The sequence below is a fragment of the Hippopotamus amphibius genome, chromosome 6, assembly GCF_030028045.1.
Source record: "Hippopotamus amphibius kiboko isolate mHipAmp2 chromosome 6, mHipAmp2.hap2, whole genome shotgun sequence".
Classification (NCBI taxonomy): Eukaryota; Metazoa; Chordata; class Mammalia; order Artiodactyla; family Hippopotamidae; genus Hippopotamus; species Hippopotamus amphibius.
In genome coordinates, this window is record NC_080191.1 from 19,729,116 (window position 1) to 19,745,454 (window position 16,339).

At 35.3% G+C, this 16,339-nt stretch overlaps 1 protein-coding gene across 1 annotated transcript; it reads right to left on the reverse strand.

Annotated features, from left to right (window-relative positions):
* Positions 1-14,681: 14,681 nt before the first annotated feature.
* On the reverse strand, positions 14,682-15,776 carry FUT9 (fucosyltransferase 9). Its single transcript, XM_057740164.1, has one exon. The coding sequence runs from the start codon at positions 15,772-15,774 to the stop codon at positions 14,695-14,697; it is 1,080 nt and encodes a 359-aa protein (XP_057596147.1). The 5' UTR covers positions 15,775-15,776; the 3' UTR covers positions 14,682-14,694.
* Positions 15,777-16,339: the final 563 nt, after the last annotated feature.

Genomic DNA, 16,339 nt, shown 5'->3' on the forward strand with positions numbered 1-16,339 from the left:
TAGGATCGGTCTTCTCATTTATCTGTTTATTTTTGAGTAATGGATATTATATAAGGAAAATTATTGATAAAAATAATCGACAACTCAGGATGATTTATCTTTCTTTAAAGAAGATTTTTATTGCTACTGCTGGTTTCTGGGGTCACTATTAGCCTGCATAACTTAACACTGAGAGTTGGATTTGACGTTTTCTGCTCTACTCAGATCACCAAATTGCTGCCTGGGCAAGCGTGGTTCCTTCTTTCCTCCTAATCCCAGGATGTGGCTCTTTAAATCCAACCCAAAGCAGACAGTGAAGCTTAGTAGGATTATACATGTCATAGATCCTGGTTTTTGTCACCCAAGACTTGTGATGATGTTAAAAATGTATAAAATAAGAAGTCGCTCAGCTTTTGGTGGTCATCAATTTGTAATTGGATGATGCCCCAGGCAAAAATATTCCCAACTGTCCTGTTAAAAATTTCCGGGTTCACATCCTTTCCAGTGCCTTGGCATTTTAATTCCTTACCATCCAACAATTTGATATCTTTTGGAAGATAATTTTTTATGTTTCATCTGTCTTTTTAAACTATGATCATCAGAAGCTTTCCTAACATATTCTCACTGGCTAATGATATTTTTTCCCTTTAAATGTCAATAAACAGTTTGTTACAGTTATAATGTCACTATCTTAAATGTTAAATGTAGTGTTACTTAAAAATTTTTAAATTATTACAATACTATATCCAACATTAAAATAATTGTGACAACTAAAAATGTCTCCTGATATTGCCAAATGACCCCTAGGGAGCATAGTTTCTCCTGGTGGGGAGCTACGGCTATGGAAATCTGGACTCATGGACAAGTCTTCCAGGCTCCACAGCCCATGCGCATAAGCATCACACTGCCCTGTCTACTTGGTAGGTTCTGCCCTAGGGTAGGTAGGGCTCCACCCTGGTTTCCACAAAACCTGCATATCTCACTGCTTATTCTTCCCTTCACAGACACAAGGTTATAATTAAACTAAATTATATTTTTCTTCTTCTCTGTGCATAAGTCATTCCCTTTCCAACATTCACGTCCTTCTCTTCCTAATATCTGCCTGTCCAGTTTAAATGACATTCTTTTCTGTAGCCTTTCTTTATGTTCTCCTGTGCATATCTCCCTCCTCTGAATGCAGTTTCTCCCCTGAGGGTAGGAGTTATCTGAGGATAAATTATGAAATATATGAGGGCAGAATTTGTGTCTTATTCATCTATTGTCTTCTAAAAGACAAAGCAAAAGTTTCCTGCATCCAGGAGGCACTAAGTAAATGTTTGTTGAATGAATAAATCACTGTTTTGTGAGAGAAGATAGTGACTGTGTTTCGTACAAGAAAGAAACTGCTTCCTTAGCTTCCATTTTGAATTCATTATAAGTTTATCACCAAAGAATTTAGCTAAATTCTGAGGGTAAGTCAAAAATTATCCACAATCTGGCTGTAGAATGTATAGAAGTTTTAATATAACTGGAGTGTGGATAATTTTTGACTCGCCCTCGTATATGCTTCCTAAGCACTTGTTTCTTTGAACATATTAATTTTTGAAGCATTATGACATATATGTGGGCTACTTGCTAGTTAACATTTTGCTTTCATTTATTTATCTGAAAATGAGCTGTCCTCTTTCTTTACTACAGATTTTTAAAAAAATAATTTAAAATTTGGTTGTATCACACAATTCAATTTTGTCTACCCATGTTGACATATTCATTAATTTTAGAATCTATAGGAAGAGAATTCTATAACCAATTGATATTGAACTGAAAATAAGTACAATGAATTTTTGCTCAATTTTCTTTTTGGTTCGATTGTTTTTATGTATTATTTTATTAACCCGGAACAAAAATCAAGTTATAGCAACATTCTTCAGACAGTGTTCTACTAGTGCTTTCAGGTAATCCGTGAAAATAAAAAAGTTGATCATTATGTAAACTTTGGAAACTTATGGTATATCCTGCTCTGTAAAATTCATAATTCACAGTCACATATTAAGGTTAGTAAGGAATTCTATAACAGAAATCAATCAATCATTGATTCAACCTCATTTAACCCAGTGTTACCAACCAGTAGAATTTAGTGGTTAAGCATTGACACCCCAGATTAATTGCCTGGCCTCAAATTCCAACTCTACCTCTTTCAAACTATGTAAACTTGGGTGTATGTCCCAACTTTTTGGCTGAGAAAAATAGAAGTAATGGTGAAAATGTAGAGTATTGTAAAGATTAAATGAAATAACATATGTGAAGTATTTAGAATACAGCCTGGCTTATTGAAAGCCCTCAATATATATTTACTATTATTATCATTTATATTTGACCACAGAATTTATTTTGGAGTAAGAACCACTGTGATCACTATGGTATCTGTTACATAGATTTTAGGAGGATCATTACAGACATATTTCATATGGTAGCCATTCATGGGAAGTCTGCCCAGATGAATTAGATTTTATCTCTGATTACTTACCTAGAGAAGGGATAGCTAACCTAAGTGAGAAATGGCCAGTTATTTCTTATATGTGGTTGGATCCAAGTGGTAAACTTTGGCCTGAGGAGTTTTCATTTCCTTCCAGGTATGTGGAGATGTACTACCATCCTATCTGCCCAGAGAGAAGAAAGAAGCATGAAGCCAAGAGAAAGAAAAGAACCTGCTCTCCTCCCGCCACACAACAGAGATATACACAAACATGAGAACACAAAACACAGACACACAATCGAGATTCTTACGCAGGTATCCACATTCACACAAGACATACTCACATCGTAGAGCCCTGCTGATGTTCATGTCATGTTTTGATTTGATCTTTGTAATGAATGTATAATCTGTGAGATGTACTTAAGTTTTCAAACTTTAATTCAATTATATAGGGAATCTAGATTTTCATATAAGTGGAAAGGAATTTGCTTGAATGAATGATTTTGAACGTAAGCGTTATAAATAACCAGCACTAAGTATTGCACGTTTAAATTGAATTCTTTTATTTTATTCACAGTACAGGAATTCATTAGGCCTGAATAGAACATCATTATTTACACATCCAAGGGATAACTCCAGTGGTAAATCAGTGAAGTACTTACACTGAATATAGGAAATATGATTGAAGAGATTTCTTCTTACAGAAGCAGGCTCAAATCTTTTATACATTTATTTCTGCCTGGGGATCTTAGCACAGATTGAAGTCACTATTAATTGTTGAACAAAATTTCACAAAATTATAACTATAGCAGTCACATCATTTATTTATAAGCCCAGAAAGACATCAATGGCAAGGAACCCATATTATAATGGCATTTTTAAGGGAAGGAAATTTCAAATGACACCTCCAGTTTAATTTGTGGAAAACACAAGTTCTCCAAACAGCTGAATATACAGATTTTCAATGACATTTTGCCTCTCATGGCTTATTAAAATATTTGCTTAGCTGCCATAATGTGTTATGCTATTTACAGGTTGAATCAATGAAGGGAACAATATGTCAGCAAACTAAGAGCCCAGATTGATGTTTGCTGAATGTCATAAACATACAGCATCCTGGTCCGGGAAGCTGGCCTCCACATTGCTAGGACTTGCTACTCATCATTTGGATTAACGCTTGACTCCAGGATGTATCAAGACTCAGCTGCATGATTTTCACTTGGAATAGTAGCTGGAGTCAGTTTTTCTTACCAATGTACTAACTTCACTGAAGCTGTTAATATAACCTGAGTGAACCAAATGTCTGCAAATAAATAAATAAATAAATGTATAAATAGGATCCCCACTGTTTTAATAACATAGCAATGAAATTACTTTCCAACAGTGTAAATGTTACATTGGTGTTTAAGTCACCAAGTGCTATGTTCTAGCCGTACTATATCGTAGTGAATAACTAATTTCATTGCAGGGTGGTGGTTGTTGGTCCACATATATTATCAGTTTGGAATTAAGCCCTTCCAAAAGCACAAATATACTTTTGAAAAAAGAACACAAAAGCAAAAATAAAAACAAGACTTCACTGAATGGAGTAATTTCTGCTTGCCAGGACTACTGCAAATTATCAGCATGTAGAGGCTTGGTCTGGCAGCCAGAATTCACATTTTCTGTGCAATCATTTTTTTTTTCTTAATTACCCAAGTTACTGAGAAAAAGATTGTGTTTAATCTTTTTTTCCTCCTACCAACTACACTGATTTGCCATCCACACCGTCTAGATATTCTACGTTATTGCCCGGTTTAGTGTTGTGCAGACCTGGCCTCAAGTTTTTTTTTCCCTTTCTTTACCCCGCTGGCAGTAGTACTGATTTTGGCAGTGTCAAAAAAAGACATACCATTCTGGATTGTAGAAAAAGCTGCCAGTATATTGTGTTCATAGTATGGAATGGATTAAGATGATTTTTTTTCACATCTTCATGCGTTATTATAGGACATTGCCATATACTCAATTGTATCATTTGCCAACAAATGATTTCATTTGTTGTATTTTATTGCCAACAAGACACTCCAAGAAGAAAATTGGGGGGAGTGGAATTTACCACAGTATGCTGCAAAGTTAGGAAATAAGCCAAGCAGCCTTGTCTATGGGCTCATTGACACTTAGAGTAACATTTCCACTACTAACAGTTTAAAAAGGACTTTTAAAAGAAGGTGAATCATGCACACGGAATGAGATGAAGCCTGTGGGCGAGTTGGCAGTGTGAACCCTACAAAGTTGCGTGATTCACAAATGGCATGCATTTTTTCACCTACTATGACACAAGCTTAATATCATTATATAATGTCTAGCACGTCTTATTTCAAACAGGCACTGGCTACTACAATAAGATTTTAAAGAAAAGCTGATGTTTTTTGGATATAAAATAATCATGTTTTTTCAAGTGTGGAAAAATACTCTACAAAAAAATAAGTAGAAAAGAGATTTCTGATCAATGTGTGATTTTATCTATAAAAATTCAGGTGACTAATTACTGTGCTTACAACAACCCCATTGGGTCTGCATGGCAATAATACACATACAGAAAGTTAAGAGCATTAAACAACTATTAGCACAATGCAATTATCCTTATCAGAAATAACAGGAACCAATAAACTGTACATTTGGCATTTAGGTTTCAGGGTGTTTTTAAGTCTGTTAAAATATGACAATACAGTAGTGCAAAATCACATTACATGAATAAAACATACAATTACCATCCAAATAGTATGGATTACTGACCCTTACAAGTCACATATTGGCTAGAATTGGCACATTTTGTTTCAGCATGATAGTTTGACCTTCTTTATTGGAGTGTATGTCATTTTATTCAAAGTTACACTTAAACTACATTAAAAAAAAAAAAAGGATAGGCATGGGTGAGTCAGGATGTGTGTTCTTGAGGAACTGAGATAAGAGGAAGCATTTGGAATCCCTACTCTTCCTCTGTAAACCTCCCTTGCAGCTTTCTTCTTTAGCAACATTTTAGCTAGAGCTCTTAAAGAAATTGCCTGTTAACTTCTTTTCCCTTTCTTATGGCTCAGAGCATCCACATGACCACATGGAAGGGAGCAGGAAGAAAAGAAGAAATATTCTAGAGGAATATATGACAGCTCACTCCCAGTGCTAGGCTAATTAAACCAGGATGTCTAATCAACAAATCAAAATGGGTAAGAGTTTCTCAGGTGATGATAATGTAAAGCCCACTGTACTCTGTTGACAGATGAGAAATCTGTGGCCCAGAAAAGCTAGTGAATTATACAATAGATTGTGTAAACCAGAACTTGAGTTCTGATCCTTAATTTACTGCTCCTTTCCTTATTTCTTGTCGTCATTTTCTCCTTTCTGCAGGTTTGTGAACTTGAATCTACTTGTGGACTTGTTAGCTCTTTACTTTTTCCCTTTAAAAACATCTATTATATACACATGTTGTTTTGAATAAACCACAGTATTCCAATGAAGATGATAAATCTCAATAATTTCATTCAAATAATTTTGATCAGTTGCATTTCCTCCAGCAAACATTAGTTCTTACCTTCATCTAACACAGGATTTATGGAAATGTTGTTTTTTACATTGTCACAATTACTCCACTAATCCTGACTCCTACCAAACTCAACCTTATTAAAAAAAGAGAAAAAGGTAAAAGGGGAAAAAAGGCACATGAACAGATACATTGTTTGTGAAGGCTGCCATCATACTGATAGCTCTAGAGATTTAAATTTTTATTTGAAGAGTAAAAAAAGTGTTGCTATTTTCTCAGCTTTTTTTTTTTTTTCTTCTATTTCTATTTCCAGTGCCACATAACCTGTTAATCTTCCAGGGCAAGACCTTTCATTGATTTGAGTGTAGCACATCTACAACCTAGAAGGGATTTTTTGTTTTATTTGGTTTTCCCTTTAAGTAATCTCCTGGTCACAAGTATGTTAGTCTTTGTCCTTTGATTCGTATTTTAAAATATTTGAGATAGGTCACCTGTTGTCTAAAAAGTGCACTACTCCCAGTTTTACACAGGCAACCAGATATTCTCTATTTGCTCAAGGATTTTTGAAAAGCAGTGTGTGAAAGGCCTGATCTCATTACAGACCCTGGAGACACATATCCTGCCCTAGGTGACAGTGAGCTCTCTTCTGGCAATCTTGCCCTGGATGAGGATGGCATCTTCAGGACTGTTTCATCCGAGGGACCGAAGGTGGCTAATGAGGCCCCTCTGAGATCAGGGGATGCGCTGTTGTAACTCTGGCACATATTTCTTGCATAATGAGTAGTACTGGGTTGTGAATTTAGTCTGGGTACTGTTTCTGCTGAGCCTCTTTTCTATCTCCTGCACTCTATTTATCAAAATGGAATGCAGTCATGTGTAGAAAACCATCACAGTTAACTCTGTAGAAATCGCTCTTAAAAAATTTTTCAGATAAAACTTAAGTTTTTCACAATGAAATTCCAGCAAGCTCTAATTTAACATTCTTTACATATACAATTAATTCAACAATTTGGTTGCCGGAGAACTCAGAAAAATGACTTAATTCAGTTCTTGAAGTTTTCTGAGGTTGTATCTGATATAGTAAATGTTTCTAATATTTTTTAAAGCAACACAACTAGGAACTACTTAAAATTACTATTTTGAATATCATTCATTTTTTACACATTAAAAATAAAAATTTTCCTTGCCTACTTTTTTGTTTTATTACAGTACAACTTAGAAACTGCACATGAACAGCTGAGATGATTCATGTTAAAACTCTTTTTATTATGCAATTAGCAACTAGAGTAGTCTTAACCACAGTCTGGCTAAGAATTATTTTATTTCTGCACCACTAAACAAATACATTCCTACTTACTGAATGTATATTCTAATGCTTTAAAAGTAACTTTTAGCATTTTTTTCAACTTTACGAAAAGTAGATAGAAACTCGATTCTATTCTCTAACTTGTATCATTAACAAGTTCTGTGGCTATACTACTGGACAGTTGAAATGAGGGATTAAGTCAAGTCGTTGAATATTTCTAGACCTCTATCCTTACCAGAAAATGATCTCTGAGAATCTTCCTACTATTCCATTTTGTGACTTGAACTATATGAACTGATAATAAGCTAAACTGACTATTAATTTACTGACTGCTCATAACGAGGTAAAATTAGTTCTGCTTTGGGGTCCAATGACTTTAAGAAATGATGCATGTGTTTAGTACTGCAAATAATGCCTATGCACTATGACTGTCAGGTCCCCACACTCCTTGCATTATTTAGTGATTACAGAAGATGTGAATGCACGCTTCACACTGTATCTGTTTCTCCTCTCCTGAAAATTATTTCTTTAGCTTATTTAAATTTGCAATGATTCTTATAAATTGTCTACTTAACATTTTCAGAGTCTCAGAACTGAAATTGTGGAAATCATATCAGAAATATGTTCCCTCCATGTTACCTCCACATCCATGTTATCTCCAGATGCAAAATCTGAGGCTAAGAGAAGTCATGTAACTTGCACACAGTGAGTGGCAGATCTGGGATTCCACTCTAAATCTATGGTCATCCATGTTCTGTACAATATAATCTTGCTGCTTATTGTACATCACAGGGAAATATAGCCATTATTTTGTAATAACTTTAAATGGAGTACAGTCTATAAAAAATATTAAATCACTATGCTGTACACCTAATATAATATTGTAAATCAATTTACTATACTTCAATATAAAAAAAAAAATCGTGTGCCACAGCTTGCTGCTATATCCCAATTGCAAATTACTTTTCCACCCACCAAGCAAGGACACTGGAAGCTGGGAAAGGTCTCTTAAACAGGTATAACAGATAAGCAGATCACAGACACCTCAGATTTTACGGCTGTAAAGGATTTTAGTAATTGGATAGTCTAGTCTTTCCATTGCAAAATATAAACATGAAGTTAGAACACGGAAAGAGAATGAGAGATATGTTTTTCAAGGTATATAACCTTTTCTTGTCCTACTAATTCTTTCAGGCCAAGAATTGTTCATTGTAGACTGGTCGTTCCCAGAGGTGGCCCCACATTAGTATCACCTGTAGAGCCTTTACAACTGTTCACCTCTGGATCCTATCTCAAACCAATTGGATCAGAGCTCTGGTGGTGGGTTTGGGAAGCCACAGTTTTAAGTCCTATAGGCATACAGGTTTGAGAAATTCTGCTACAAGCCACTCAAAACTCGAAAGAAGGTCTGGAGACTATAAACAACCTGCCCAAATCAACAGTTTTGTTAGTACTATGCTCACGCATAAAATAATTAGGCATAGACAATGTTTTGGATCATGAAGTAGAGGAATGAATACTGACATATTTGGAAGATTCCAGGTGAAATCAACAAAGGTGATAGCTCATATCAACTGAGGAATAGAATAGTTCCCATTTAACAGGTGGCTAGGACTCAGACCTCAAAACTGACAGCATATCAGAACTATCTGGGGAGATTTTATTTTATTTTACTTTATTTTATTATTAAGATTTTTTGTGATGACTATTTTTAAAGTTTTTATTGAATTTGTTACAATATTGCTTGTTTTATGTTTTGGGTTTTTGGCTGAGAGGCATGTGGGATCTTAGCTCCCCGATCAGGGTCAGGGGTGGATCCCACACCCTTTGCACTGGAAGGTGAAGTCTTAACCACTGAACCACCAGGGAAGTCCCCTCTGGGCAGATTTTAAAAATACAGATTCCAGCTCCCATCTCAGATCCAGAGAATCAGAAGCTGTGTATTATTAACATTTTTTCAAATGATTCTTTTGTAGCTAATCCAGGAAGTTCCAAAGATATATGTGTGTTTGAGAACCACTGGCTTAGGGTAGTTCACAAACTATAGCATGGAACACAATAACTTAGGATATGCATTAAAAGCATGTTTTTTTGAACTTATATGAAGAGATTCCAGTTGCATGAGGCAGGCCCAGGAATCAGTATTGTTCATAAACATCTCTGGTGATTCTAGGTCAGGTGACCCAAGAACTAGGCGTTTCACTAACATTGACAAAAGGCAGCTGATGTTGGAGAGGTTCTTTTTAAATTTTTCTTAAAAATATCTTTAATTTAAATCAAATGAATAAATAGATATTAGCCATGAGTTTAAAAAATAACTAAATTGTCCAGTTGTAGTCAATCTGCCTTATTCAAATTAGCCTCCCTATTTTACTGTTATCTGGGGATTGATTACAAGGCCCCGCCTCCACTGCCTCCCTAAAATTTTTGTATCAGTAAAAAATTTCAGATTATTGTAGTAAGAATGTGGATGGTATAGAAAAATCTAAAATATTTTAAAATAATGCCCAATATATGGTTATTTTTCTGCAGGTAATTAAAGTCTCAGTGAGGAGTGAGTACATGAATTGCAAAGGACTAAGGGGAGGAAGGAGTTATTAAAGGAGGAGGTTAGTTAACTGAGCACCTGCTATATTCTAAGCACTGGATTAGGTCATTTCAAAATATTAGATTAATAATCAGTTTTATACTTTAAATGTCTCTTCAGAAATAGGAGGGAAATCTGTTGGAATATTTACCTCCAAAATATTATTTTGTGATGGTCATTGGAATTGCATTCGCAAATACATGCATATATCAATTTAGATCTTAGATGAGAGAATAATAGTGCTAAGAGGAACATCACAAACAAAGTTCAGAGAGGTTAAGTGGCTTCCTCAAAATTACAATTTTTGAATCAATAACCCAGTCTAGCATTACTCATATTTTGGTTTAGCAGGCTTTCTCTCATTCCTGTTGTAAACTGCTCTATATAATGCTTGTGGATAAGGATGTATTCAATATGCATTACTGAGAGGACAAAAACTTTTGGTAGTAGTGGAGCTTACCCATTTCCAAAACGCTACAAAATCTCTAGATGAAAGATACCCAGCAAAAAAAAAAAGCCATCTTAATTGATGCAATACAAAGAAGTTCAGTTAGGGAAGAAAGAAGAGACATTTCTCCCCATGCATAGTTTGGTAATAAATATGTGCCCTTCACAGTGCTTGCACTTTATATTCTTAAATACTAATTGTTTTTCCTACTAGAAACAGTTGTTAAGTTAGTATTTGAATAGAATGTTAACATATTCCAAATTCTTTTTAATCTTTCTTGAAATGTTACTTCTTTGGGGGTCTTAGAATGCAGTAAGACTGGAAAGATGTAAAGTGCCCTCCTTTTGCATCCAGGCAGCAAACTGACCAATGAAATAAATATATCACCTCTAACGGGTATCAAGAAGCTGGAATTGTTATCACACCTAAAAAAATTATTTTGTATGATCTATAATGCAATCTGTTTATTCACTCAACGAATATCTGTTGAGATCCTCCTCTGTGCTAGGCACTGGATTTACCATTTAAATTCCAAAATTTATTTTGTTTAATAGCTTGATTATAGTTAATTTATTAAGAAGTTCCCTTAAATGAGATCAGAGTTTAAGGGCACTGAAAGATATGATTAAGCACAAAGTCATAATGTAAGGATCTAAACCTTGTTTTGATAACATTAATTCATGCAAAACATTTTCTGGGTAATTACCTTAAGACTCATGGAATCTAGTTTGAAAATAGGAAAAAGATCTCAATAGTATAGTTTCCTATTCTTTCCATATTTAAGCTCCAACTGGAGGCAAGAATATAAAGTCTCAGCAAAAAATTTCTAAATATTTGGTCAACTTACAGCTCAAATGTGCTGAGTTTTCAAAGCCCTTGCAACAGAATATATTTCTACACATTCTGGGATTATCAGAATTTATGTAGTGGATACACAATTTTTAAGCTGATAGTGGTTTCCTATTTAGATAATTTTTTTCAGTTTCTACTTCATATTGTCAAATTTATGGCTGTCATAAACTACGACTCTCATGTCTTTTGTTTTCTCAAACATGACATACTACTGGATATGGAGAATTCAGTACATGTTCTTATTAATAAGGCCTATAATAATTAATGTTTATACATTCTTATTAGTAAGGCCTGCAATAAATAATATGTAAATATTCAGGCCATTGAAAGTAAAAGATTTTTGGTATTTTTAAATAAAACTTTTTAAGTGGCTTATTCCTTTTTCATATTCACAATCTACCTCCTGGCAAAAATTGTTTGTTGTTGTAACCAGCAGCAAGCCAATCTTGTCAAATCTTTTCTTTCACCATGAGATATCCTTAAAAAGCTGCAATCCACAGGATTTATTAAAGAAGTGGCAGAGAAACAGTCACCATCTTGAGGGTTGCATTTCACTTAAAATGCAGTGAAAGCCCACTTCCTTTTGCTAAAGCTCAACTCCCAAAATATTTAAACCAGAAAGAAGCCTAGCAAGCTCCATGTTTTATTTACCGTATGTATACTTTTTCAAAGGTCAAAGTGCTTCCACACAGAGTGTAACATTCTGCAGGCCCTAGTAGTACCAATAAGGTATTCATGTTTTTACAATTGAGACATCAATGATAAGAATACGATGAAAAAGAGCACAGGACTGAGAGAGCTAGTATCCTTAAATTCTAATCTTGGCTACGTCAATATAGCTGTGGGGTGTATGAATGTGTGTGTGTGTGTGTGTGTGTGTAAATATGTCTTACATAAATATTATCTCTGAATCTAGTTACCTCATAAGTAGAATGAAGGGATTGGTTTGTAAACATTGCTATAATTTCTTCCAGTTCTAAAACCCACTGATCAATGGACCCAGACCTGAAGTTGACTCATTCATTTTTGGCACTTCAAATTGAGAAAACTTATTCTTCTGGGACTTGGTAATGGGTTTTTAATATCCAGATGTGCTAGTCAGTCACTTAATATTATTGCCTTAGCTTGGGTCATATTATCAGCATATAGTTATAGTCTCAGACTGAGAAAGAAACCAAATTCATAGTTGACTCTAGAGGCAATGCCCTCAGGTTTCTTGATTCTTTGAAATCATGAGCATCTGCCAGAGCAAAGGTTTTTTATTGAATGCTTTTCTGCTTTCAAAGAAAGCAGATATTTCTAAATTTTTAGCACTGCATCCCCTTTAGATCTCTATACATTTTGCAGGCCAAAAAGATAACAAAGGAACCATAAATGTATGAATCTGACTATTTGAACATAATGAAATAAATGCAGGTGGAAATCTTTCCTTATCTAGGAGGGCATCTACACAGACATACCATTTCTGGATGCCGTGTGGTTAGAAGAGACAATATGGAGGTAATCTTCCATTGGGTCAAATGAGTAACAAAGTTTGTGGCTCAGAAACAGGTCAAATAGCTAAGCAATTGGGGAAATTTGCTATCTTAGTTTTTTTAAATCCGTGGTGGCTCATATCAAATCCATTGGGAGTAACATGCGCCTAAACATAGACTAAAGGAAGCTTTCATGTACCTCTCCACTTAACTGTCAGCCCCTGTAAGGAAGAGATGGTACCTGGTTCATCTTTATCTCTGGTTAGGGCACTGCCTGACACAGGGAGCCTGTTCAGTCATGGGTAAAGGAATGAGCCTGAAGATCAAGCAATCCCTCACCCAGTGCAGGAATCTTCCTCTGCTCAAATCCTTCTAGTGGTTCCAAGAGCTCACTCCCTCACAAAGCAATCTGAATTGTTGGACATAGCTCCTGCTTTCTGAATTCAAATTTGCCTCTTTCTTTAACTTCCATTTGATGTAGAAAATTGTGGATTTGAGTTCTACTGATGTGTTAACATGTAGAGGTCTATTAGAATAAGTCACAAATAGACCCAAATGGATGTCATCAGAACATTTTAATACTTTTGATGGGATTTTGACCTGAGTGGAATAAAGTCATTAAAGATTCTTTGGGGAAATGCTTTCTTTGAAGAATCCTTAGCTTCCCATTCCTTCTTACCTACTGTTCTCTGCTTATATCCAGCCCTTAACCTTATGGAGGAGAAACATAGCAACTGCAAGTTCAGGGGTGAATTCTTTTAGTGTAATGAAAGTTTATTTTGGTTCTGTAAAACCCTGAGGGCCATGGTCATATATGCCATATATGAATAATTACAAAAATGGAATATAAAACATCGTCTTCAGTTAGTACCTCTAGGTTAGAACTATCATCCTATTGGAACAAACAAAAATTTTCTGATGACTTTCGAAAGTCGTTCATTTATTAATTCAACAAATATGCATTGAGATCTCATTCTGTGTTAGCATCATGTGTTCCCTACAGATGCCCACTTTATTATGTTTAACATCTTATACTTAACACATTGATGATAATTTTATTTAGGTTCTTTTAAATGACAGGACAAATATCTCAAATGTTATGTCTATTTATTTGTCTATATGGTATAAGAAAACTGGTTTAGACATTGGGCCTTTGGAAAAAATATTTCAAATTGATATGTTATTTAAATTATATGTAAATGCACCATTTATAAATATGACTTGTATCTATACATATGCCTTTACCTTGTCATTTGATGAGATTATTTGTTTTATTATAATAATGAGCATTAAGATCAGGAAGAAAACTATCTTAGATTTTCTTAAGTGTTACTAGGATTATTTCCCAAGTACTAAAAATCCACAAATTGGATATTTAAAAATACTTAAATAATTTAACTTAAGATCATGAGAACAAGTGGCTGCATTTTCAAGTCAACTTAATGAAAATAAATGGAAAGCCTAATAGCTTCCTGAATAGAATAGTTCTGCTCCATTATCTGGCTTATTCACTACATGAATAATTCTGCATTCACAAATGTGGCAAACAGGGAAAAAAACAGATCAAATAGAGACAGTTATACACTGTTCAACTTTGAAGTCAAAGAGGTTAGAATTCAATTACAAACATTTTTCCTCTGTTACAGTATGCCAGCTTAGAACTAGAGATGACAGCATTTAGTGAAAATATTTCATGTTTGAAGATATGCATCTTCATTTACCAAATGGATTAAACAACTGATCAGTGTAGGAACAACAATCAAATCACAAAGTCACATTACAGACAACTACAAAAATATGAAAAAAAACCCCAAAGCGATGTTTACAAATGATAGAGAGGAATAGATTATTTCTCAGTGCACATAATTAGGTAAACACCAGATAACTTACAACCAAGTGGAGTGATTGCTGATGCTGCGCTCTTCAAAATTTCCATCAAAATATACATGTCACCCAAGAGGGAGTGGTACAAATAAATTATGACATGAAAACATTAATGATGTCTCTTCTCATCCCCAAAACTTGGGTAATACCTCATCAAAATAATTTGCCAAGTGCGCAAATGATGGAAAACTTTAATTCCAAAACCATTTCTCTAAATTACCAACAGATTTATATTCTTGATGCCTTTTCACATGGTCACAAGCCAAGCATGCATGTGATTCCCAAAATCGTGGGAGATTTACTGTGAAATCTTTCCTCCAGTTAAAGTAACTAAGGTATAATTTATTGTTTTTGTCTACTTCCTTCAGATACTTTGCTAGCTCACTGGGAGAGTTATAATCTTCCACATGAATGAATGAATCTGCTGGAATATAATTCTCATAGTTTTCCCTAGATGGCCCCAAAACAACAGGCACAGAGCCAGCCAGGAAAGCATTATAGAGCTTTTCTGTGATGTAATCTTTGTGGATTGAGTTTTCAAAGGAAAGGTAAAATTTGCAAGTAGATATGGTAGGAATCAAATTTTTATCATTCACATACTCTCCGAATGCTTGCCCATAGGTATGGATTTCAATACTTTTGCTTAGCTCATTGTAATACTTGACCCTAGCATGCTCAGGGTTCCAGTTACTTACAACCCAGCACACTAACTTCTCTTTGCTTGGCACTTCAAACACGAAGGGGTTTGTGCTCACCGTCAAGAAGCCATAAGGCACTTGGATATCTGAGTCGCGGCGATAAGTCAGAGTCAGGTTGAATAGGTGCTCGATGCCACTCTTCTGGGGAGTGTGAGTTGGTGATTCCAAATTCATCCAAATCCATTTCTGGAAGGGTGGCCTTGCCTGCTGAGGTAAATTAGTCAGATCCCAACTGATGTCTCGGTGATGGATCAGAACTGCGTGTGATTTGTTGTACAGGGAACGGTCCGTCGTGAGATGGCATCCTTGGATGTTGAACATTGCTTGGCAAGATGTAAGGTCAAAGGTCTGCCCAAATGGCCACACCCAAATCAGAATAGTAGTTTCATTAAAATAATCAGTTTTGGTGGAGAAGAAATTTTTCATTTTCAGCACTGAGCTGGCTGACTCCATGGGACTGAAGATCCAGCTGTTGGTGGGCTTGATGTAAATGAGCAGACATGCCATGAAGCAGCTCAGGATAACGCAGACGATTAAAAATGGGCGGAGAATTCCTTTGGATGCTGAGGTCATAATTTTTCCTGTGAAACAGAAAGGGAAAGATAAGGGGTAGGTAGAGGTAGGGATGAAGAGTTAATTTTGAGATAAACAGGTGGTACATCCTAAAATATGCAACCACAAAATCAACTGCATTTTCCTTTCTAGTCTTAGCAAAAACTAAATGATGTTAGTTCAATAAAATCAAGTTGCAACTTTAACAGTACCCATTTCCTAAATGCTCACTCTTCGCTAGGCTTTGTGCCAAGCAATTTGCACACATCATTTCCTTTGATCCTCACAGAATCCCTATCAAGGAGGACTTTTATCACCTCTTCTCCACAGAATGAGGAAATGGAGGGCCAGAGATATAAGTACTAGCTTATCCATTGAGTTATGCTCTTTCTTGCCTTCTACAATCTTCTTTGAACAAATAATACAAATATCAATAATCCATTGAGGTGCATTTGGCACCTCAAGTTTTATTGTCCTGATTTCTCTTATCTCTGGCCTTTATATAAGTGAGGACTAGTTACCCAGAAGTTAAATTTGGATCAGTTTCCCTTAACAAGAACAATACCTGATGCTTATCTGGTGCTCG